This window comes from Meles meles, chromosome 18 (assembly GCF_922984935.1).
Source record: "Meles meles chromosome 18, mMelMel3.1 paternal haplotype, whole genome shotgun sequence".
Lineage (NCBI taxonomy): Eukaryota > Metazoa > Chordata > Mammalia > Carnivora > Mustelidae > Meles > Meles meles.
Window position 1 is genome coordinate 25,040,678 of NC_060083.1, and position 25,191 is coordinate 25,065,868.

The 25,191-nt window shown below is 45.8% G+C and overlaps 1 protein-coding gene across 1 annotated transcript in view; it reads right to left on the bottom strand.

The window, feature by feature from the left end:
* The window catches only part of PRPF8 (pre-mRNA processing factor 8), a 32,743-nt gene extending 9,398 nt beyond the window's left edge, over positions 1–23,345 (bottom strand). Inside the window, exons 1-26 of the mRNA XM_045985060.1 lie at positions 23,267–23,345; positions 22,975–23,085; positions 22,324–22,492; positions 21,211–21,375; positions 20,866–21,084; positions 20,527–20,739; positions 20,284–20,409; positions 20,093–20,198; positions 18,648–18,838; positions 18,420–18,539; positions 18,139–18,328; positions 17,897–18,016; positions 17,651–17,785; positions 16,822–16,951; positions 16,233–16,429; positions 15,898–16,104; positions 15,612–15,775; positions 15,333–15,459; positions 15,021–15,213; positions 14,346–14,533; positions 13,736–13,974; positions 13,365–13,511; positions 12,959–13,169; positions 12,639–12,755; positions 467–714; positions 51–230 (exon numbers count right to left, since the gene is read on the bottom strand). Coding sequence (XP_045841016.1) covers positions 51–230; positions 467–714; positions 12,639–12,755; positions 12,959–13,169; positions 13,365–13,511; positions 13,736–13,974; positions 14,346–14,533; positions 15,021–15,213; positions 15,333–15,459; positions 15,612–15,775; positions 15,898–16,104; positions 16,233–16,429; positions 16,822–16,951; positions 17,651–17,785; positions 17,897–18,016; positions 18,139–18,328; positions 18,420–18,539; positions 18,648–18,838; positions 20,093–20,198; positions 20,284–20,409; positions 20,527–20,739; positions 20,866–21,084; positions 21,211–21,375; positions 22,324–22,492; positions 22,975–23,074 — 4,202 coding nt within the window. The 5' untranslated portion in view covers positions 23,075–23,085; positions 23,267–23,345. The remainder of the gene's footprint in view (positions 1–50; positions 231–466; positions 715–12,638; positions 12,756–12,958; positions 13,170–13,364; positions 13,512–13,735; positions 13,975–14,345; positions 14,534–15,020; positions 15,214–15,332; positions 15,460–15,611; positions 15,776–15,897; positions 16,105–16,232; positions 16,430–16,821; positions 16,952–17,650; positions 17,786–17,896; positions 18,017–18,138; positions 18,329–18,419; positions 18,540–18,647; positions 18,839–20,092; positions 20,199–20,283; positions 20,410–20,526; positions 20,740–20,865; positions 21,085–21,210; positions 21,376–22,323; positions 22,493–22,974; positions 23,086–23,266) is intronic.
* Positions 23,346–25,191: the final 1,846 nt, after the last annotated feature.

Consider the following 25,191-nt stretch of genomic DNA (forward strand, 5'->3'; position numbering starts at 1 on the left):
TCACCCCTCCACACTTCTGACCCGACTCCTATGCCTTCCTGGATGTGTACCTGTTCTGAGCAATGGCCTCTTGTCTCTTCAGTGCATACTCCGCCCAGACCCGCTGGGAATCAATGAACTCACTCTCCCACGGCTGTATGTAGCGGTACAAGTTGGGAATCAGCTGGTCTTCTTCATGGCTCATTCCTGAACGAAAGTGTGTGATACCTACATCTGTCTGCTTGGACCACCTGTTTGGGACACAACCAAGTTTAGAAAGAATAAAAATAAAACCTAAAAGAAACATCCCCTCCCTCAGAGCCTAGCAAGATTTTCTTTTCCCCCCTTTTTAAAGAAGTTTTTTTGCTTATTTATTTAAGTCATCTCCACACCCAACGTGGGCTCATGACCCTGGAGATGAAGAGCTGCATGCTCTTCCAACTGAGGTAGCCAGGTGCTCGTAGCAGGATTTTCAACCAAGTCCTACCTGAGGTCAGACTGGGGGATGAGCACATGGCCCATTGAGAGCATGCCGAGTCCACCCAACTCCTTAGGGGTATAGAACACAACAGGAGGGAACCGACTGGGCATCTTGGAGTTGAGGCCAATCTTGATACGTGTTTGGATCTTGTTCTCACACTTCACTAGCAAGTCCAGGAGCTCCTGGGTGTTCACCACAGCCTCCCGAAAGTATGTCATAAGGCCTATAAGAGCTGTGTTCCACTTATTCACAATCTGAAAAAAGTGGGGAGAAAGTAAATTATAGGTGAGCTATGGGGGTGGTGGTGGTAGGGACTACTTGATCCAGCTAATAATATTCTGCCTAGTTCTCAAGGAAGATCTGAGCTTGTCATTAGGAAACTATCTATAAATCAAAACTACAAGATACTATTTAACACCTATAATAATGGCTACTGACAAGCGACAAGTGTTAAGACTGTGATGAAAATGGAACACTCTTATACTGCTGGTGGGAATATGAAATGGTACAATGGCTGAAACCACCACCTGGCAGTTCCTCAAAGTTAAAGAGTTACCATATAATCTAGCAATTCGACTACAAAGTATATACCCAAGAGAAATGAGAACTTATGTCCACACAAAAAGTGTACACAAATCTTCACAAGAGCATTATTCCTAACAGCCAAAAAGTGGAAGAAAACCACAAATGTCCATCAACTGACAAATGGATAAACAAAATGTGGTATATCCATATAAAAGAACATTATTCACAAATGAAAAGGATTCAAGTACTGATACATGCTACAACACAGATGAATCTTTAAAACATGTTAGGTGAAAGAAACTAGACAGGAGTGCCTGGGTGGCTCAGTCCATTAAGCGTCTGACTCCTGGTTTCAGTTCAGGTAATGATCTGAGGCCTGAGATAGAGCCCAGTGTCGGGTTCCATGCTCAGTGGGGAGCCTGAAGATTCTCTCTCCTGGTCTGCACCACCCCCACCCCAATCACACACGAATGACCTCTCTTGCTCTAAAATAAATCTTAAAAAAAAAAGGGGGGATGGGGACACTAGCCAAGAGAGTCACATATTGCACAATTCCACTTATATGAAATGTCCAGAACAGGCCAAATCATACACACAGAAAGTAGATTCATGGTTGCCAGGAGCTAGACATGGGGGGAACAACAGGGAGTGAAGGACTGCTCATGAGTACAGAGTTTCTTCTTAGGGTGATGAAAATGTTCTAGAATGCAAGAGTGGTAATGGTTGCACAATTTTATGAATATACTGAAAACCACTGAATTGTATATTTTTAAAGTATGAATTTAATCTGGAAAAAATCAATTAAGGCAATATAAACACTTAAAAACAAGTACAGTAAGTAATCCAGGGTGGACGGCGGAGAAAAAGGGATGAGAAAAACTACTAAAAATTAATAGAGGGAATGAAAACTAATGGGACCAAAGAAATTGCCTTCCCACCATAAAAAACTACAAAACTAAGCAAAATACATAACACAGTATCTTCAGACAAATGACAAATAGGCAACATAGACTATGACCCTTGAGAAAAAGGAAACAAATGAAGTGAGCCCCACAAGTTCCCCAGCTTCCTACCTACTGGCAGTTTCCCAGCTGCACCATACACATGGAGGGGGAATGGAAACAAAGCCCAACAGTCTCACTGAATTGAAGAGACAGAGATTAGAATTCAGGAGGCCAAGGCAGCTAGAATCTGTCGGACAGAAGTACCAGAGAGAAGCAAGTTCTCAGAAAGATCTTTGGAGATCCATGAGGGGATTCTCCCTCAAGCTTTTGGCTGAGTACCAACCTATATGCAGTAAAACCCCAACATCTAGAACACCAGAAACTCTTAACTCTAGGAAACTGAGGGTTGCTGGAGTGGAGGTGGGCAGGGGAATGAGGCAGCTGGGTGATGGGCACTAAGGATGGCACTGATGTGATGAGCATGGGGTGTTACAGGCAACTGATGGTTAACTGAACTACATCTGAAACTAACAATGTATATGCTGGCTAACTGAATTTAAATGATAGTAAAAAAGAATGCCACAGATCAGGAAGTTGAACAAGTCCCACAGATCATGAGGTTGCCAACAGTTTGTGTTCCCACCAGCCAGAGCAGAAAGACCTTGTAATACATGGGAATTAGGTAGAGCCCCAAGAAAGTTATCAACCTAGCAATAGAGGTACATTAGCCCCAGAACAAAGGGTGCTATATATTTTCCACAACCAAGTTTAAAAGCCTTAAATGGACCAAACTAATCCACAAGTTACTGACATAACACAGCTCATTACTCCTTAAAAAAAAAGTAACAAAACTTATAAATAATGTAAAATTCAAAATTTCTAACATGTAATAGAAAATTACCATTCATGCAAAAAAATATAATCAGAAAAAACTCAATCAATAGAAACAGACCTAACAATAACACAAATAATGAAATTAGTAAACAAGGACCTTAAAACAGCTACTTAACAAACCTCATAATTATGCTTAAATATATAAAAGACATGAATATAATAAAAGATAATAAACACAAAGACAGAATATCTAGAGATAAAAATTACAGTACCTGAAATAAAAAAAACTCTGATGGAATCAATAACACTAAAATTGCAAAAGTAAGTAACAGTTCACATTAATAGAAATGAAGACAAAGGAGCGCCTGGGTGGCTCAGTGGGTTAATTCACTGCCTTTGGCTCGGGTCATGATCTCAGGGTCCTGAGATTGAGCCCCGAATCGGGCTCTCTGCTCAGCAGGGAGCCTGCTTCCCCACCCCACCCCCTGCCTGCCTCTCTGTCTGCTGTGATCGCTGTGTCAAATAAATAAAGTCTTTAAAAAAAAAAAAAAAAAAAGTGTGACGCCTGGGTGGCTCAGTGGGTTAAGGCCTCTGCCTTCTGCTCAGGTCATGATCCCAGGGTCCTGTATCGAGCCCCACATCGGGCTCTCTGCTCTGCAGGGAGCCTGCTTCCTCCTCTCTCTCTGCCTAGTTGTGATTTCTCTGTCAAATAAATAAAATAAAATAAAGGAAATGACAAAAACACTTTTATAGACACACAAAAAGATACAGAATATAGACTGTATTCACTGCCAGTAGACTGTTACTACAAGAAATGTTAAAGGAGGGGCGCCTGGGTGGCTCAGTCATTAAGTGTCCACCTTCAGCTCAGGTCATGATTCCAGGGTCCCTGTGATCGAGTACCATGTCAGGCTCGGAAGCTCAGTGGGAAGCTTGCTTCTCCCTTTCCCATTCCCCCTACTTGTATTCCTGGTCTCACATCTCTGTCAAATAAATAAAACCTAAAAAAAGAAAATGTCTTTGTAGGGGCACTTAGGTGGCTCAGTCTGTTATGTGGCTGCCTTCAGCTCAGGTCATGATCCCAAGGTCCTGGGATTGAGCCCTGTGTTGGGCTCCTTGCTCAGCAGGGAAACTGCTTCTCCCCTCCCAACCTCTCTTTCTCTCTCAAATAGGTAAAATCTTTCAAGAAAGAAACAGTAGTGGTATCTTTGTGTGTATCAGTTACAAAGTCCAGTTCTAACTCTAGCGGTCTCTTCAGGTACATAACATGGCACTCCACGTGGCGTACTCCCTTGGTCATCAGCTGCATGCAGGTTCACTGCTCCCTGGACTAACGCTTGTCAGTTTGCGTTTTGCTATCAATGAAATGGCCCCCCACTCCCCTAAGCCTGCTAATATCTTGGATGAATCCTTGCTGGTTTTCCATCTGCAAGCCAACTATATTTTGCCCAACTTTCAGTGTTGTTCAACAAAATGTCCTGCCTTTTTATACAATTACAACCTAACTGTTACAGGAGTAATTTTGTTTGTCTAAGTATTTTAAAGATTCCAGATTTCAAACTTCAGAACTTCTTCCATGCTCAAAAGCTGAATGTCACGTGGCTTTATGCTAAAAGCTTGGATGTCTTATTTATTTATTAGAGAGAGCCCATGCATGTGTGTAGGAGCACAAATGCGGGGCGGGTGCGGGGGGCTGGTGAGGCAAGGGGCAGGGCAGCAGCACAGAGAGAAGAGAGACAAGCAAACTTCCTACTGGTGTGGAGCCTGACGCCGGCCTTGATCCCAGGACCCTGGGTTCATGACCTGAGCTGAAGTCAGACCTGCAACGGGACTGAGCCACCCCGGCACCCCAAAGCTTAAATGTCTTTAATAAGGTGAACTGTGTCTCCGAACCCATTCCAAAAACAAAACAAAACCCAAAAATAAAAAAAGATGGACATGAAAGTGGAAATAAATCAATCCACAATTGTAGCTGGAGATTTCCAAGACTCTTCTTTCAGTAACTGATAGAAGCAGACAAAACAATCATAAAGGACACAGAAAGACTCGTACAACACATTCAGTCTGAGCTGACATTCATAAGACACTGTCCAACAGTAAGATTACAGAGTACATATGAGACAGTCAACAAGACAGACCTTATAGGCTAGACCACAGAGCAAGTCTTAAGACATCTGGAAAAACGAAAATCATACAAAGTGTGTTTTCTGACCATAATGGAATTACACTAGCAACTAATAACAAAAATACCTGGAAAACCCTCAAATATGTTTAAACTAAATAGCATACTTCTGAACAATATATGGATGAAATAAAAACTCTCAAGGTGAATTAGGAAAGTATTTTTAACTGAATGAAAATAAAGACACAAGTTATCAAAATTTGAAAGATTCAGCTGCAGCAGTGCTTAGAGGAAAATTTACAGCACTGGATGCTTATATTTAAAAATATTTAAAAAGAATTGATCATCTAACCTTCACCTTAAACTAGAAAACTAAGAGCAATTCAAACACAAAGTAAGCAAAGGAAAGATACTGTAAAAGCAGAAAACAGTGAAATAGAAAAGAGAAAAATAAAAATCAACGAATCCAAAGCTGGTTAAGATAAGGGGGAAAAAAAGGCAAACTACAAAATCCCAAATGATAATCCAAATGATAATAATCAAGACTTTAAGGTAAGGACTATGACTAAAGTACAAGATCACAATGGCTGAAGTTATCATAGAAATTAGCCTTGAGCAAATAGCAGTCTTCAGGTAAGCAGGATAAAGGGACTACAGAGTTTAACAGCCTTAATCAAATCACAAAATCTACACTGAGCATCTAGTTCATGCTTAAGACGAACCAACCAAGAGACCTGCAGAAAGGATCTGGGGGTAAAGGCAAATAGACTTCAGTAGAAAAACTGTTAGGCTTAGTGAGTTCTCTGACGATAGCTGGTTCTTGAACTGCCTGCCAGCTGCATGGTTTTTATCACCCAACACACCAGTTCCCTGCAATTACCAGGGCTTTATTCCTGGTGGGTAGTAAGTATGAATTCCCACGTACCACATTCCTTTAATAAAAGCCAGAGTTGCTGGGGATTCAGGGAAGCAGGAAAGAAAATGCCACTGAATGAGTGACTCCACAGGCTAGGTAACACGCTAATAACTTTACACATGTTATGCTGTTAAGTCTTCAGAAAAGGAACAAATTCGGGGTGCCTGGGTGGCTTAGTCACTTAAGCATCTGCCTTTGGCTCCAGTCATAATCCCGGGTCCTGGGACAGAGCCCAGTGTTGGGCTCCCTGCTCAGTAGGGTGTCTGCTTCTCCCTCTCCCTCTGCCCTTCCCCTGCTCGGGCTCTCTCAAATAAATATTTAAAAAAAAAAAAAAAAAAAAGGAACAAATTCAACTTCCATAACTTGCCCAACATACCACATGACCCACTTGAAGGGGATGTAGAAAAATAAAAACTGATGTTAGGATGACAGGATTCCAGGTGTTTCCTTGCTTTTCGTAGTACCTAATAGTAATCAAAAAAACCTTGAAACTATGATACATGAGGTAGCGCCTTTTTTTTTCCATTTAAAAGTAAATGTATGGGGCGCCTGGGTGGCTTAGTGGGTTAAAGCCTCTGCCTTCGGCTCAGGTCATGATCCCACAGTCCTGGGATCGAGCTCCGCATCAGGCTCTCTGCTCAGCAGTGAGCCTGCTTCCTCCTCTCTCTCTGCCTGCCTCTCTGCCTACTTGTGATCTCTGTCTGTCAAATAAATAAATAAAAAAATAAAAATAAAAGTAGACGTATGGCTGGACAGGGAGATGAATACCCAGATAATAGATATATTTCATAATACATTTGTCCAAACCCACAGAACATACACCACCAAGAGTGAACCAGAAGGTAAACTATGGCCTCTGGATGATTATGATGTGTTGGTGTAGGTTTATCCTTGGTAAAGAAGGTTCCACTCTGGTGAGTGGTGTTGATAATGAGGAAGGCTCTCCATGTGTGGGGGCAGGGAGTATATGAGAAATCTCTGTCTCTTCCTCTCAATGTTATTTTAAATCTAAAACGGTTCTAAAAATTTAAGTCTAAAAATAAATAAAGTGAAGTAGAAGTCAAAACAAAACCCCCAAAGGAACACAAATACATCTACTGCCAGGCACAGATGTTCTCTTGAGGTAGGTCTCACTTATTTTTTAATTTTTTTTTTAAAGATTTTATTTATTTATTTGACAGACAGAGATCACAAGCAGGCAGAGAGGCAGGCAGAAAGAGAGGGGAAGCGGGCTCAATCCCTGGACCCTGAGATCATGACCTGAGCCGAAGGGAGAGGCTTAACCCACTGACCTTATATTTTTTCATTTTTTAAAGATTTTTTTAAATCATTATTTAGAGAGAGGACGCCTGGATGGCTCAGTCAATTAAGCATCTGCCTTCGGCGCAGGTCATGATCCAAGTGTCATGGGATCGAGCCCCTCATTGGGAATCCCTGCTCTGCGGGGAGCCTGCTTCTCCCTCTCCCTCTGCCTGCCCCTCCCCCTGCTGTGTGCACTCTCAAATAAATAAAACAAAATTTTATAAAGACAGTATATTTAGGGGCACCTGGATGGCTCAGCGGGTTAAGCCGCCGCCTTCAGCTCAGGTCATGATCTCAGGGTCGTGGGATCGAGCCCCGCATCGAGCCCCGCATCGGGCTCTCTGCTCAGTGGGGAGGCTGCTTCCCCCACTCTCTCTGCCTGCATGTGATCTCTCTCTGTTGAGTAAGTTTTATATATATATATATATATATATATATTTTTTTTTTTTTTTAGAGAAAGACGGCAAGAAAGCATGAGTGGGGGGCTGGGAGGGAGAAGGAGGCTCTCCACCCAGCAGAGAGCCCAGTGTGGGGCTTGACCCCAGGACCAGATCATGACCTGAGCCAAAGGCAGATGCCTAAGAGACTGAGCTTCCCAGGTGCCCCCACCCAAGCACCCCTGTCCCTCTGGCTTTAGACTTCAAGTCATCCGGACATACAGAAAGGGATTCCCTGGTGAGGGAAGCAGAGCGGGAGGGCAGGAAACCAAGCAGGAAGGTAGCCACAAGGCCCTCCCGACACGGAAGCTAAGCAGACTGCACCTTGTAAGTCAGACTATCCAAGTCCATTTCTGTTTTCCTTCTGTTATTCCGGGCCCTCACCAAAACCTTGCTTAAATGTCCCAGCCTTATCTCATAGCTAGGACTGAAGGGACCGGTCCTGTCTCCCAGCTCCAGCTAGTGTGCTGCATATACCTACAGCAAGAATGACGAAAAGGATTGAAAGCGGTAGTGGAAGCAATGATTGCAAGCATCCAAGGAGGAAGGACATTTTAGAGGACCTTAAGATTCAGCCACCTCTTACCCTACTGGATATTTCCCTCTACTATCAAGACTGGAAGATCAAGAAATTTTATTCCAAGTACTCTGCCTTAACACACCTCAAGAAATAAATCCCTATATTCTATTATCTGATCATAATCACCAATTCCTCCAATTAATGATGGCAAACCTTTATTAAGCAATTTAATATAACTTACTACATTAATTCTCACAAAAGCCCCTTGAACTAGATAACATATTCAGTTTTCCCATTTTTTAAAAAGATTATTTATTTATTTATTTGACAGGGAGAGCAGTCATAAGTAGGCAGAGGGGGAGGGGGAAGCAGACTCCCTACCGAGCAGAGCGCCTGATGCAGGGCTCAATCCCAGGACTCTGGGATCATGATTTGAGCCAAAATCAAGAGTCAGAAGCTTAACTGAGCCACCTAGCTGCCCCTCAGTATCCCCACCCCCCTCCTTTTTTTGAAGACCTTATTCACGAGAGAGAGAGACAGACCACAAGCAGGGGGAGAGGGAAAAACAGACTCCCCACTGAACTGGGAGCCTGTCGCAGGCTCTATCCCAAACCTAGAGATCATGACCTGAGCTGAAGGCAGATACTCAAACATGTGAGCCACCCAGGTACTCCTCCCCATTTTTAAAAAAAAGTTTACTTCGGGCTCAAATTCACAACCCTGAGATCAAGAGTTGCAGGCTCTTCCAACTGAGCCAGCCAGGCACGTCATCATCAGTATCCCCACTTTATGAAAAGAACTAAGGCCCAAAGTGGGTGACATGCCCAAAATCCCAACTAGTTCCGTGACAGAGCTATGATCTGAACCTGACTGGACTCCAGAACCTGTCCTTCTAACTGCTTCTAAACCGTTCCCCTAACCTCTGACCTCACAGGCTCTGACCTCTCAGGTTCTCACCTCTAACATATCTATCTACTCCTTTGATCCCTACACTTTCTCCCAAGACCTCTGGCCTCATCTGGTCTCTTCCTACCCACCATGCCCTTCCAAACAAATCCAGAATCCCAAAAGAAGCCAGCACTCTGGACTTCCCTGCATCCAATCCCTTACCACTCCACAACAATCCTCTGGCAAACCCCAATCCTGAATCACCTCACTGCAATGATATGATGGACTTTGTCTATCCTGTCACTAAGTACCTGTTTCTGGAAAGAACTCACACTCAAGAGCTGTCCTCATTTTCCTGAAACCCACCTGGGGCACAGTTTCTTCAACAATCCTATCATTCCCTCACCACCATGCTCAAGTCCAACCCAGGCAAAACTGAAAAATTCAAGATTATAATTCCCCACTCAACTTTATATTCACATCTGTCCAGACCTCTTTTCTTTTAGGTTCAGAAGATGTTTCCCTCTGCCTGTCCTTTACTGTACCCCCACATTCAACTCCTGGGAACACTGCTCCATCACTTACCACACTGGTCTGCTGCACCCTGAACTATCCCCTGGCTCCCTAATGGGAACATCCTCAAGCCAAACCCATTCAAAAATAGTGCCTTGGCTTAGATCTCCCTCTAGGTGGCGTATTATGTCCTTCTTCCTTTTACTCCAGCTCTGGCAAGTTGCCAGTCCTTGCTGTCTCCACTCCCTTATTTCCCATAAAGCCTCACCCACTGCAATCTGGCTTCTCTCCCCACTGTTTCTGAAACGGCTCTTGCTAAGGTCACCAATGACGTCCTGACTGCCAAATCCAATGGATACTTTTCAGGCCTTATCTAACTAAAACACTCTTAGGCAACCGACACCCTTAAATGCCCACCCCAATTCCTGACATCCTTGGCTCTGATGAGCCGGCACACCCCCAGTATGGCCACACTGCTGCTCAGTGTTTCCTATGGTTCCAAATTCATCCCTCTGCTCTTCTTTCCTTACACCTGACCTAGACAATCTTCCTTACTCTTGAACTTTAAACCACCACCTTCGACAGATTGCTAAATCTACATCTTCCACCTAGACATCTTTTCCAAGATTCAGACTGAAAATATCTCCATTTGGACATCCTACAGGAGCCTTCAAATTACTCCTCACTGCTCTTTCTCACCTCATTTCTCCCTCAAAATCTTAGAAGTCCGAAGTATTTTTCAGCAAATCTAAGAGACTATCAATTTAAGGTGAGAAACACACACACACACACACGTGCATATATACTTACCTTGGAACGGAAGAAAAAGGATATAATAAATGCCTGCCAAAACACCTCCATCTGGATGTTCTCGGGAACCTCAAACTTGTTACATCCTCAACTAAATCTATTCAGCTTCCCTCCTAAACCTGCTCTTCTTCCTGTACTCTTCCAGTTCATAGTGCCAATATCTACCTAGTCAGCCATGCCCGAAACTGTTAGCTTGCCTTTCCCTCTGGCATTCCACCAAAATGAGGTTCTGCTGACTTTAACCTGCTAACTACTTATCAGATCTGCTTCTGTCCCCTGTTGTCATCACTGTCATTGGCAGTTCAGAACCTCCAAACCCCAAACCTGATTTTCTACCCCGTCCCAAACCCATCCTCCTCACAGCTGTAAGAAGAATCACACCTAACAAAGAAATCTGGAAAAGTTGCTCTTACACCTAAGACCCTCACGGGATTCTTTTTTTTTTTTTTTTTAAGATTTTATTTATTTATTTGACAGACACAGATCACAAATAGGCAGAGAGAGAGAGGAAGAAGCAAGCTCCCTACTGAGCAGAGGGCCAGATGCGGGGCTTGATCCTAGGACCCTGGGATCAGGACCTGAGCCAAAGGCAGAAGCTTAAACCACTGAGCCACCCAGGAACCTCCCTCACAGGATTCTTAACAAGGCATGCAATATCCTCCAGGATCTGGCTCTTGCTTATCTATCCCACCCCTGTATCCCAACAGTCCCAACTCCACAACCATACCCCAATAAGCCTGAGCCTTGTATAGTTCCACACATATCATGCTAGTTACCTCTCTCAGGCATAAGGCTGAAGGAATGCCCTCCCTTACCTGCCTCATCACGTTACTTCTTCCAGGGAGCCTTTCCTCTCCCTCTACCAGACTGGGCTAGAAACATTAACCTAAGTCTTCTCAAAGATTCCCAAATACAATAGCTCTACAAACACTACATCCTGTTATAGTTCTCCTGTCCATGGAAGTCTCTCTCCAACTAGGCAGGCCAGCTCAACAAAAGCAGAGACTCTATCTTACGTGTAGTGTGCAGAGCCTTCAACACAGTAATTATCAACAACCACCAAAGGAATGAATGAGTTACATAATTCCTACTATCTGGCCCTTGGAGAAAATAAACTAACCTAAAAAGATAAAGTTTTCTCTTCTACTAAACCCCCCCAAAAACCTGAGAAATTTTAAGTAAGAAATAGTAAGACGGGGCGCCCGGGTGGCTCAGTCTTCAAGCATCTGCCTTCAGCTCAGGTCGTGATCCCAGGATCCTGGGATCGAGCTCTGCATCGGGCTCCCTGCTCGGCAGGAAGCCTGCTTCTCCCCATCCCACTTCCCCTGCTTGTGTTCCCTCTCTCGCTGTGTCTCTGTCATATAAATAAATAAAACCTTGGAAAAGAAAAAAAAAATACTAAGTTAATGGGCTCCTGAATGACTCAGTTTGAAGAGCACAAGACTCTTGATGTTGAGGTCATGAGTTTAAGCCGCAAGTTAGGTGTAGATACTACTTAAAAGCAAACAAACAAAAAACTAAGAAAACGCATCCTTAACTAAAAGCATTGTTTGGAGCACAGCCTAATTAGAACCTAGCACTTCCCTCTCTTTTTGGCATTATGGGCACCACTATGGCAGCATGGAAAGACAGCAAGAAGAGCAAGGTGGCTTTTTTTTTTTAAGAATATATGGTTATTTTTTAAAAAGATTTTATTTATTGGGGAGAGAGGGGGAGAGAGAGAGAGAGCACAAGCAAGCACAAGAGTGAGGGTGCATGAGAGGGGAGAGGGTCAGAGGGAGAAGCAGACCTACACCAAGCATGGAGCCTGATGTGGGACTCAATCACAGGGCTCTGGGATCATGACCTGAGCTGAAGGCAGTCGCTTAATGACTGAGCCACCCAGGTGCCCTCAAGGTGGCTTTTTAAACCTTACATAAACTTAAGTATACACAGTTAACAAATCCCCAAATTACTCTCTCAATTCCAGCCTTCAGCTGGGCCTTCGGAAGCAACTGAAAGGGAGAATAAACACTGAGATAGCTAGTTATGCTTGCTTTTTACCATACACAGTTACTGGTTAAAAGACAAACTATGCGAATAAACGATAAGCCTCTGGTAAGATGAGAAAAATGAAAATTTTGTTCAAATTAAAGAACCAAACTTCTGTTGTTAATTTAGAGTCATCACAACTACACAGAACTAGGCTGCACATTCCCTACAGGGCATTCTCAGAAAGTACCTGAGCTATTTGACATTCTAAGCTGCTATACCATAAACATGGAAACTGGTACACTGAGAAAAGCTGGGAACAAGAACCAACCAGGGGAAGAGATGAAAGGGACTAGAGATGGACAGGGAACATGAGGTAAGCTAGGCCTTATATACCTTGGTGAAGGTGGTGGAGCCAGAGGCCATCAGAATTTGACGCACACGGTTGTGGAAGCGCTGCATTGACTCATCATCCACACGCAGGAAACACTGAGCTGTCCGCTCCTTAGTAACCTAAACCATAAGGTCAAGGTTAATTTGTCTCTGATACTACCACAGAAGTAGGGCCCAACTCTGACCCCCGCCCCCCTACTAAACTCTATCCACCCAACAAGGCTCAATCAATTGATAACGAAAAGGTGTGGTGTTCCTCACCCCCGCGCAGCCCAGAGGTACAGGAGTGGTAATGCTGCTCCAAGCCCCTCTCCAGACCGTACCTCATTCTGTAGGTTCCAGACCCCATCCTTGTGGGTGAACTCCTCGTAGCTGGTGCGGCACTTAGGTAGGATGCGGCACTCAAAGCCACACATGTTGAACAGTAGGTTGGGGTTGTCCTTACTGTACACAGACACGAAGCTGTTCTCCCACTGAACTGTAGTCACTGACCGTGGCAGACGGTTCTTGATGTCCCAGAACACTGCCCGACCCCTGCTCACAGGGAACATACAGTCATGTGAGTCTCCTAGAACTTGAAGGAACCTCCCTCAGAAGGCCAGACTCACAAATATTCTAGAGAGTACACTCCTCTCACCCAGGACACAACCTCATAAATTCCCTCTAACTGTTCTCTGGGTCCCTCAGGCTGATGTCCTTCCAGCTCCCGCAGCCCCAACTTGGACTCACAAGTTGACATCATGCTTCATGAGGCGCATGCGGGCATCTCGGGGCCAGCACTTCTTGTTATTATAGCCAACAATATTTTCGTTGTTGGGGTCAGGATGCTCTGTCAGGTAACGCTGGATCAGGTCCCGAGCCTCATCTGCTGTGAACCTGTACCAGGCAAGACGCAGTGTTGAGACTGATACAACCTGGAACCCATGAGCCCTACGGCTCTGCAGATGAAGCCCACCTCCAACCCCCACCTGACGCATAGGACTTCATTCCATTCTAAAGCCTCAACCCACCATAATTCAACTAAGTTACAAGAGCTACGTCAAGAGGCTGGGCATATGCCTCAGTGCCCTTCAAGGATACAAATCCAGGCAAGCTCTTACCTAAAGAAAATGTGGATACGATCGATGTATCTGCAGAAGAGACGGATGGGATGGGCAGCCTCCGTGGCTATGTCCTGGAAACTGAGAAAGTCATTTGGCATCTGAGGGGGCCCAGCCATTTCACTGGCCCGGTGCAGTCCCAGCACCAGCAAATCCATCACCAAGCCATAGTACTGCACGATGAATGAGGCAAACTGCAGGCCTCTAATGATCCCGTAGGAATTTGTATGATTCATGTCCTAGAAAGAAAGATTTACAACTCTGAACAATTCTTTTTTTTTTTAATTAATTTATTTGACAAACAGAGATCACAAGTAGGCACAGAGGCAGGCAGAAGCAGGGGGAGGGAGCGGGAGCAGGCTCCCCGCTGAGCAGAGAGCCTGATGTGGGACTCGATCCCAGAACCCTGGGATTATGACCCGAGCCTAGGGCAAAGGCTCAACCCACTGAGACAGCCAGGCACCCCCAACTCTGAACAATTCTTAACTCATGGCCATGTCTCAGGCCTCTCCGGGGCCCATCCTCCTTGGTCCTCCCCTCAGCAAATCCTACCTTAGAGAGCCAGACACACCTCTCACCAATTCCTTGATACCCTGTCCCCAAGACACACCTTATAGTTGATGACAACGTTGTTCTTGGCTGTCATGTAGTCAGCTATGTTGTGGTCTACGATGAGTCGCAGCAGTCTGTTAAGCAGGGTCAAGTCGATCTTTTCATACATCTTCTCAAAGCGTGATTCCAGCATGACATTGCACTCACCCTCACTTGTCTCCCACACATCCTGCAGATTATTGATGCCTGAGGAGTAGACAAGACAGGTCTCCAGCAGGTTAGCAATTCCCTTCCAAGGTTAGTGCCTGCAGTCCCTATCACAATCCATAACCTTGTCCCACTCCATTCATTTACCTGGACTGCTAAGAGTGTCGGCTTTGCTTGATTTAACATCAACGTTATTTCCCTGGCACTATGCAGCAAGAGAATAAACTAATTACATAGGCTGGATGAGAATTTTCTTTTTTTTTTAAGATTTTATTTATTTGACAGAGAGAGATCACAAGTAGACAGAGAGGCAGGCAGAGAGAGAGAAGCAGACTCTCTGCTGAGCAGAGCCCGATGCGGGACTTGATCCCAGGACCCTGAGATCATGACCTGAGCTGAAGGCAGTGGCTTAACCCACTGAGCCACCCAGGCATCCCCTGGATGGGAATTTTGATGCAGAACTCAATTCACTTCAAATCAACCCAATTCACCTCAATCCCCAAGGACAAAGCCAGAAAAGCTTTACCTTGGCACCACTTATAAACGAGCAGAGGAGGTGGTTCTGTATCAGCAGGCTTGATCCAGGGTGGAAAAAGGCGGCGCTTGTCAGCTTCATACCAAAGGTACTGGTCTAGGTAGGCATCAGTGATCTTCTCCAGCGGCTCCACGTCATATACGGGTACCAGGTGGCTATAGAGATCCATGAACTCAATGCCCACCTGCGCGACAGGGAAGCAGGCTTACTCGGATCCACCAATCACCCGAGGCAACCCACTACTGTGGGTGTCATGAATGAATTAGCACAGCCAATAGCACACTTGGGGGCCAGCGTACTCACTTCTTTAAAGGCTCTCTGTGTAAGGAGGTGACGCTTGATGCGGGACAATGCCTCGTGGGGGTTGTCATAGGCTTGCTCGATCAGACCTAGCTCCTCCCTCTGAGACTGGTTTAACCGAGACTTCACACTGACAAGGAAACAGGAAAGATGAATGGGAAAACAAGAGGAAGCCAAACCCAGAAAGGACTGAGGCTAAACATCCTTCCTTTGGGCTCTGACAATGACGCTGATCTCCCCGCTCTCACCTTCCCGAAGGAATCCACCTACTCTACCCCTCACCTGTAAGCTTCCTTGAGCCGCTCCAAGGCCAAGATGAGCAACTTGGTGTCATGCTTGTAGGAGAGTGGGGGGAATGGGATGGGTGAGAACCTCCGGCTCTCCAACCAATGCACAGTGGTGGTATACACTGCCACCGCTTCCTCTGCAGTGATGTAGGGCCCATCCTGTGAAACAGACATGATAATCAGCCTCCCACCATAGCCTAATCCCTATGGACAAGGCATGGTCCCAACTCTGCAATCTATCCCTCTGCCCACTCCCTACAGACTAGCCTAAGCTGCCTAACCTTCAGGTAGTTGTGCTGTCGCTCCTGTTCTGCCTTCAGATAGAGCCGAGTGAGGCGGCCCAGGTTCTTTTTGCAAACAGTCTTGTCCACAGTGGCTCCACGGCGGATCCGTTCTCGGTTGTAGTGGGCAGTGTTGGTCCACCAATCAGCCTTGGCCTTCACGTACCGAAGGATCATATTCTCTATAGGTGTTGGCAGCCCAGGTACCTGAAAGTACAAAAGGCACAATAAAAAAGTGATAGCAACCACAAAGCTCCCAAAGGGAGCCCAGGAGTGGTAATTCCACCCCCAGGAAGATGATGTCCATGCCTTCCCCGAGTTGAGGAGACACCCACCTTCCAGGGAATGTTAGCTTTCCAGCAGCGCCAGGCTTCACTGAGGTGCTGCAGGATCGTCCGGGCCTTATTCTGTTTGATTCCCTCAGGCATCATGTCCAGAATGTCATGCATCACAGCTGCCCGAAGCTCAAGGTCAAAATGCGACTCTACTCGCTGCTTTGTAACAGTCTTTGCCACCCCCTTAGAGTGTCGACCTAGGAGTAAAATTGATTAAAAGCAAGATTCATTGCTTTTAATCGGTCTCTACCATCACGCCCCCTCATCAACCACAGTTACACTCAAATCAAAAAGTATAAACAGTGTCCACACACCTGACACACGCAAAAAAGACAAGCTATCTCAAGACATTCACAACTTGGCTTCCGAGAAATTTCTATCCGACAAATGCAAAATGTCCTCAAGGCCCCAGAAAGAAGCCCAAGAAACCAAATACTAGGTCAGAATCACTGGAGAATGGGACCTCTTAGAGGCAATCAAGCAGGAAGGGATTCTCAGTTTCAAACAAGGGAAGGGGACAGAAAGGGAACACATGATCTACCTATGAAGCATAATAAAACACAAGTGGGACACAGCGGAAACCACTCACCTTCGAACTGGCGGGCCAGGAGGTTGCCCAGCCACCGCTCCAGCAAAGGGGTGATGCCACGCATGAAAAACAGCCAGACCCTCCAGCCAGCAGCCCAGAAGCCACAGCCAGGGCCCTTGCCTACAGGGCCCTACGGTCCCAAGCAGAAATCAAGAACGTAAGTTAGCAATTCACTTAGAGAACCATCGGAAACCACACACAGGTAGGATCAAGAGGAACACATCTTAGACAATAGGATGAAAAAGAGGCAAACCCTGGGACCTCAACATCTAAAATGTAGTAAATGAAAACGTCTAAGGCAAAAACCAGTAACTCAGATTCTCTCTTTAAAGGCAGCTTTTGGGATGCCTGGGTGGCTCAGCCAGTTAAGCATCTGCCTGCCACTAAGGTCATACTTCTAGAATCCTGGGATTGAATCCCGCGTCGGGCTCCCAGCTCACAGGGAGTCTGCTTCTCCCTCTGCCTGCCACTCCCCCGGCTTGCGCGCCACACACTCACTCTCTGGCAAATAAATAAAATCTTTGAAAAAGGGGGAAAAAAAAGTTTTGAGCAAGTGTTATAATTCAGAAGGTGAGGGCAGATAATAACACACTTAGAGCTTCTAACTCAGTCCCAGTTAAAAGCCCTAACTAGACCTAAAAATTAAACTGGATCTGAAACTCAGGGTCCTGAGATGGAGCCCTGCATCAGGCTCTGCCCTGAGTGTGAAGCCTGCTTAAGATTCTCTCCCTGTCCCACTACCCCACCCCACCCCCACTGCCTGCCATGAGTGAATGAATGAATAAAGGAACTGGATGGAGAAAGTGGGAGTACGAGGGGAGGGTCCCACCGTGTTGAAGCGGTAATAGATGAGATGCTTCAGGTCCTTGCACATGCGAATCTGCCGCATCAACTTGTATTTGTACCGGTACATGCCCGTCAGCTGCCCCACGTGAGCAAAGATATACTGCAACCCATCTGCCAGCTGCAACACAATGGACCCCATTAGGCTTTAAGCTAGAGCCAGCTCCACGATTAGCTCAGGCTTCTTTCAGCTTCCCTACCAGGGGCAGGGATCAGGGCTACCTGGCCTCACCTGGAAGGCATCCACATTGCCCAATCGATACTGCACGTGACTATCCACCACCAGCTTAGTTAAACGCAGAACTTCTCGACACAGATGGAAAGCATTTCCGAAACGAGATTTCTTTCTTTCCTGGAAAAGGTGCCAGGAATAGAAAAAACATTAATCAGCAATGGTCCCCACTGGAGAGACGCCTTCGAAAGAGCAAAACCAGTCCACCCCTCAAGAAGACCCCTGAGACACAATGCACACACCTTGGTGGTGAGGGTCTTGACAGGCTTAAGGTTGAAGTTGTAATCCAGGTGCAGATAGTTGAGGTTTTTCCGGTGAATAAGAAGGTTGAGCATGTTGTAGCCCTGGCGGCACACCTGCAGCCCCACCTCCACCCAGTCCAGCTTCGTGGACTGGAAGAATTTGGTGGCTTTGAAGGAGCGAAACAGGTACCTGGAGTGGAAATAAACCGGAGAGGAAGAGTTAGCTTCCTGGTTAACTCTGGAAGGAAAGAAGTCTGGGCAATGACTCTCAGGCACCCTACCTCTTCTTTTGGGCTTTAGGGGGCCGGTGCTTCAGGGCGTTCAGCACATAGTACTTCAGCAGTTTCTGGTAGGAGACTCTCACTTTCACAGGCTGTCCAGCAGGACAATGCTCCCGATACCTGGGAAAAACAAGCCAACCAGAGCTAGCCCGTGGGAAAGGTTGCATGCCCACCCAGTTGGGATCTCTTCTCCTATACATCTACTACCATCCCCTCAGGCAGTCTTACCAGTTCTTGACAAGGGGGATGTCCAGGGCGCGGCGGGTGCGACCAGAACGTAAGTTGAAAGGCCGCGGGGCCCAGAGCAGAGCAATACCATTGGCTGTATTGTCTGTGTAGAGGGGTGTGTCCTTCAGGAAGGGCTCCACAAACTCTGGGAGCTCAAACTCCTCATCATCATCAGGCAACGGTTCCTGGCTCTGAAAGAAGAACCTCCAAGGGTTAGTTCCCATTGAACTGGGCAGAGAGTTGGGATGAGAGGGAAACTCTCTGGGGCCAAGCACAGTGGCTCCATCTACCATGGAAACTGCGCTGCCAGACAAGAGAAGCCCTAAAGGGCCAGGGCAAAAGGGGCCAAGGGAACAGAGAACAAGCCAGGACGAACCAGGAATGCAAGTATCACTCCTCACACCCCACTGGCTCACCACCAAAGGTCTCCCAAAGGAGCCCCAATACCTTAAATAAACACAAAACTATGCTAGGGTAAGGAGGTCTGTTAAGAACAATATGGAACATGCGTAAACATCAAAAACATTACTCCAAGTATAAAAGGCCAATCACAAAAGACTACATACTACAAGATCCAATTTATATAAAATCTCCAGAATAGGCAAATCTGTAGATTTGCCAAGGAAGAAAGGTTTGAGGGAAACAGTGACTGCTAATGGTATGGGGATTTCCGGGACGATGAAAAGGTTCGAAAATTGCATATGGGGATGGCTGAACTACTTCATGAACAAACTAAAAACCACTGAATTGTACACTTAATGAGTGAGTTTTATGTGTATATGAACTGTATTTCAATAAAAGGACTGGAAGAAACCCAAAATGCAAACAGACCAGAATATACTACATACAATGTCCCAATCACAGAAACCCAGATTATACCAATAACTTAATTTGAGCCAAGTGCTGAACTGTCAAATTAGCTTAAAGCTCAAGGGGATTGGGACGCCTGTGTGGCTCAGTGGTTAAGCATCTGCTTTTGCCTCAGGTCATGATCCCAGAGTCCTGGGATCAAGCCCTGCATCAGGCTCCCTGCTTGGCAGGAAGCCTGCTTCTCCCTCTCCCACTCCCTCTGCTTATGCTCCCTCTCTTGCTATATCTCTGTCAAATAAATAAATAAAATCTTAAAAAAAGAAAAACTCAAGGGGAACACTAAACAGGATGACAAACATGTCTCCCTTAGCTGAATTTTTATCTATTAACACTTCAGCCACGGTCAGGAAATTTCTCTTCCATATACTAAGGTCAGGGACGCCTGCATGGCTCAGTTGGTTAAGCATATGCCTTTGGCTCAGGTCATGATCCCAGGGATCCTGGGATCGAGTCCCACATCAGGTTCCTTGCCCATCAGGGACCTGCTTCTCCTCTGTCTCTGACAAATAAGTAAATAAAATCTTTAAAAAAAAAAAAAAAAAGAACAACTAAAGTCAAACATTCCCTCTTCTCACCTTGACGGAGTGCCTGTGAGAAATTGGGTTGATCAAAGGATCAAAGTAGAAAGCTGGGAGATCAGGATCCTCAGTTTTGATGAACACAACATTAGGAGTGTGGTACCTAAAATGAAAGAAGAGTAAGCAAGCTCAGGTTCTCCGGCCCTGGCCCAACCCTCTCTTTTCCCCACCTTTGCTTCAGCTCTCACCAGGTGAGGTGGACATGGTGTGGAAGGTTGTTGTACAGGTAAGGAAAAGCAATCTTGTATTCAGTGCGGATAGGCTGCCGGATGATGATCTTGTTAATATCGTTGAATTCATTCCAATCTTCATCCCTATGGCACAAAATAAAAGATGAGCAGACTAACCAGGGAATTTGGAAACTACAACAGGATCAAGATTAGATTTTATTCAACCCAAGGTGCCTATAACCCCTAGTATCTCCAACTTACTGGAGATTGATGTCTCGAACAAGAGGTTCAAATTTGGGGCCTCCAGGAATAGCCATATTGAGTGCTTTGGAGGTAAAGAAGGCCTTCAGATCAAACAGATAGAAGTAGTTGTCATCTACCAAGTCTGTCAGGAGCTGATTGGCCAAGCGGTAGAGAGTAGACATCATGGGCAGTGTGAACTGCCAGCGCTGGTAAGTAGAGCCATTCACATACCTAGGAAAAAGAATAGGCCTATGTCAGGAAGAATCCCTAGCCAAGCCATTCTACCTACTGCTCACCCAGGACTCCTTCTCGATTTTCAAAAGTCTCACAGGAACAGAAACTCCAACCACCACTCACTTCCGGCTGTCCCTCAATGGCTGGTGGTCATAGAACCAGTCCAACACAGGGGCATCCTCCTCAGGGTCCAGCTCTAGCTGAATGGCCTCCAGTGGTTCAACATCTAGGATATTGTCAGCATAGTCCAAAGGTGGCTCCTCATCATCAAAAGGGGGGAAACGCATCCTCTTGAAATGCCTCCTGTCTCTTTTTTCTCGACGCATCATAATCCACATTGACCTAAAAGTCAGTAATGTCACACTACGGTTTCCACTCACTGCCCCCAACCATCAGAGCCGCCGCCGCCGCCACGACTACTATCACCAGCGCCAACAACCACCACCACCATATTCCAGCCCTTCGTACCCCCACTGAGAGATGTAGACAGGTTCAATGACCCAGGGAATCTCATTGACAAAAGAAATGGCTCCAGTGATGTGGTACAGTACAGGCACATCCCGAATCTGCTCCCAAGGCATAGGCATGTTCTCCAGGAGTTTGAGGACTGCATGGGGCATGTACTTGAGGGCACTGCAACATCAGGGAGAGAGAGGATATAAATGACAAGGTGTTCTGCTACCTGTACCGCAGAGAAGGCACATGGTTATCACAGTATAGCATTCCAAAGGAAAGCTTGCCTTACAGTCCAAACTCTCAAACGTAGAACACAGGCCCTCTCTGACCAAGAACACTGTTCCCCCGCATCCAACTGTGCCACTCTTGCTCTTAAACTTCACAGTCCACAATATTGGGTTTCTGTCCCTTTATATCAATAGGTGTCCCTCTAAAAACAGTTTTTGGACTATTTACTCTCTGTACCTTCCCATAAATAATAAAATACTCATATTTTATCGTAACCATCTTTCTCATGTCTGTCATGCCACTAAAGCATAAGATCCAGAAAGGCCATTATTTTCCTATTCACTGCTCTATCCCTAGCCTTTAGCAGAGTTCTCAAAAAACATTTTTTTTGGTAAATAAACAAAACATCTATGGCTATCTTTTTTAAAATAGCTATCTCAAACCAGTTTATTAAGTGGCAAACATTTTTACATCCAAATGGAAAAAAGATTTGCTAAGGCACTTATACCTGTATTCACTCAGCTTGGGGCCAGAGAAAAACAAGAGTATAGAAGCCTTGGGAGTTAAGTATCCTGAACCTCAGAATTCTGCTCACTGAGGAGTTACAGGTAACAAGAATGTAGTGTCCTCTTGGATTTCAACCCAAAGATAAGGACATCTTATCATAGCTTCAACAAGATAAATTACTACCAGGTCAAGAAAAAAAATTAGGGCAATCAAGAGAATAACTGAGTATCTGGAAATACCACAGAATCCTAGTTTCTTCTCTTCTCCTCTAACCACCAAGATGGGCTGTCATAGAGGATTCTTGTCGCAAAATGATAGAGCAGCTATCCAGGATAGCAACCTACGGGACAGGGAAAAGGGCCATAATCCAAATCCCAAGAGATTCCTTACCCCAAGTAGACCCTTTTGTCATGGCGAAACTTCCTGTTGGTCATGTCTCCATGGTCTCGAATGATCTTCCTAACATGTTCTGGGGGCATGTCTTCCTTCTGAGCATCCACAAATCCAAACTTCCGTTTTTCTGCATAGCGCTTGGCCTGTAATTGCTGCCATTTTCGGGCTACAAAGACACCTCAGTTTAAACAACTGCACACCCTTACCCTAATCATTGCCACGTCTCACCTCAGGGTAAGCCCCTGTCAGGATGCAGGAGTTAGGGGTGCGCATAACAGGAGCACTGCTTGACAATTCTCTTATCTCACTCTGCTTTACTTTTTCCTTTATCACATTTATGTAATTTTGTTACAGATCCTTAAATTTTTAATTGTCTACCTCCCTCATTGCAACTCCACCCATCAGCAGGTTTTTGGTTTTCTTTTTTCCATTGCAATTGTGTCCCCATGGCTTGGATCAGTAGCTGCAAATAACAGACACCTTTAAACACTTAATTAGATGAGAAAATAAATGGCGCTATAAGTGAGCGGACAGCTAATGCGCTGAACCTTGCCAAAACGGGGAAAGAAGGCAAACCCGCTGCGCGCAGGCGCACACCCGCCCTAAGCCTCGGGGCCCGCAGGCGCCGCTCCCGCACGCGTTCTTCACCTTTCTCTTGCAACTTCTCCTCCGACATGTAATCTGGCAATGGCGCTAGAGGGCCGGGCACCGGGTTACCCGGCCCTCGGTAAGGAAATACTCCGGCCATTCCCGGAGAATCTAGGAGACAAAAAATGTAACGAGGAATAGGGCCCGAGCCCAGCAGGAACACATCGACACCCCCGGCCTGCAGTCCTGCTTTGCTCAGAGTTCTCCCAGCCCGGCCCATCCCAACCTTCCGGTTATCCAGCCCGACCCCATCACGCCTTCTGCAGCCCAGCCCTTAAAGCTCGCAACGTACCTCCACAGGCCCTCTCACAGTCCGCCGCTTTCTTCGCAACGCAATGGCGGCAGACCTACGTCCGCTGCGCGTTCCCAACGCCGGGAAGTACGCAACTCTCGTTCAGCAGCTCATCCAATAGGAGCCCGAGTACTCAGACGGACTAGAGAGCTCACCAATCAGACTTGCAGATAGGGCCAGAGGGGGCGGGCCCATAGGCGGAAAGCTAAGAACGCAAGAAGGCGGGGTCCGGGAGCGCAAGCCCCGCCTGCCGCCTTTTTCAGGTTTCCTTGGAGACCGGGAGTAGGTAGTTCTCGCCTTACCATCCGCGATTGGGGTCCATCAGACTATCACAGACCTTATTTTTTTTTTAATATTTTATTTATTTATTTGACAGAGAGAGAGGTCACAAGTAGGCAGAGAGGCAGACAGAGAAAGAGGGAGAAACAGGCTCCCCACTGAGCAGAGAGCCCGATGCGGGGCTCGATCCCAGGACCCTGAGATCATGACCTGAGCTGAAGGCAGAGGCCTAAACCACTGAGCCACCCAGGCGCCCCACAGACCTTATTTTTGAAAGATAAATTTGTTAACATCTGAATTTTACACTGTGTCTAGTTTCGTAAGTGTACCCTTGAGGTCGGCTAGCTCCGAGTCCTTCAGTCTTTTGTTCATACATTCATTTATTAAGCCCTTGTTTATTGAGTGCCCAGTATGTATCAGAGATTGGAAATGCAACAGGCTCATGGAGCTCATAGGGAGCGGGGAGGTCAAGCAACCCAGGATCTTATAATGCAATGTGATGAGAGTTGAAGGCAGGGCATTTAACCCTGTCGGTGAAGTCAAAGAGTTAAGACAATGAACCCAGAATAATAAAGAAGCCTTGCGGAACCACATTGCTTAATGTCTTTCCCCTCCCCTTCCATCTTTTCTCTCTCTGGCAATGATTGCATTATGGAGTACATAGTGGACACCTTATAAATGCTTCTTGTTTTCCTCAGGCTCTGTCCATGTCTTGCTGCCTGAATTGTGTCCCATCTCCTGCCATCCTTGTTTCACTTCCTATCTCTCTTACTCCTTCCTAAAATTTATATCTGCCTTGGTAGACAGGTAAGTTTGTTTGAATTCACACAATTTACTGTGGAGGATGCGAAGGAATTGCAACGGATACAATCTCCTAATCTGGTTTATAATTTAGGACTCAAAGGTAAAATAATTAGAGAAGAATGCAAAGGAGAGTTCAGGCAAGAGCTGGCTGGTGCAGAGATTCACACAGGTCACAGAAGGGAGAGGAGCATTAGTAAAGATTTGATGGAAATGAGTGGATGTGGAGGATTTGATGGAATAAAGAAAGAGGAAGGAAACAAGAATCCTAAATGATAGAAATTGCTAGAGTTGGAGTTTAGAAAGAGGAACTAATATGGCGTTCTCTGAAAACAGCCAGTCAATCAGCCCGGCAACAGTTGAAATTCCACTATCATCATTTTTATGTTCATCATTGTCATTGTCATGAAGTTCCACCTGTATAAGGTTCACATGTGTGCCAGGTATTGTTCTAAACCCTGGTAATCTCCTAGTATTGTCTATGGTTTTGTTAAAAGTACTGAAGTCAAGTTCTGGTTTTGATTTTTCTGCTATCATCATGTAAGAAGTTCTCAGGTGGGTGAAAGGTACATGGAAACTCTCTGTACTCATTTATTTTCTGTCCCTGAGATCAAGCCTTGAGCTGAGACCTAGAGTTGAACACTTAACCAACTGAGCCATCCAGGCACCCCCCCCCCCTCTTTTTCTTTAAAGATTTTATTTTTGGTAATCTCTACACTCAATGTGGGGCTCTAACTCACAACCCCAAGATCAAGAATCATGTTCTCGGGGCGCCTGTGTGGCTCAGTGGGTTAACGCCTCTGCCTTCGGCTCAGGTCATGATCCCGGGGTTCTGGGATCAAGCC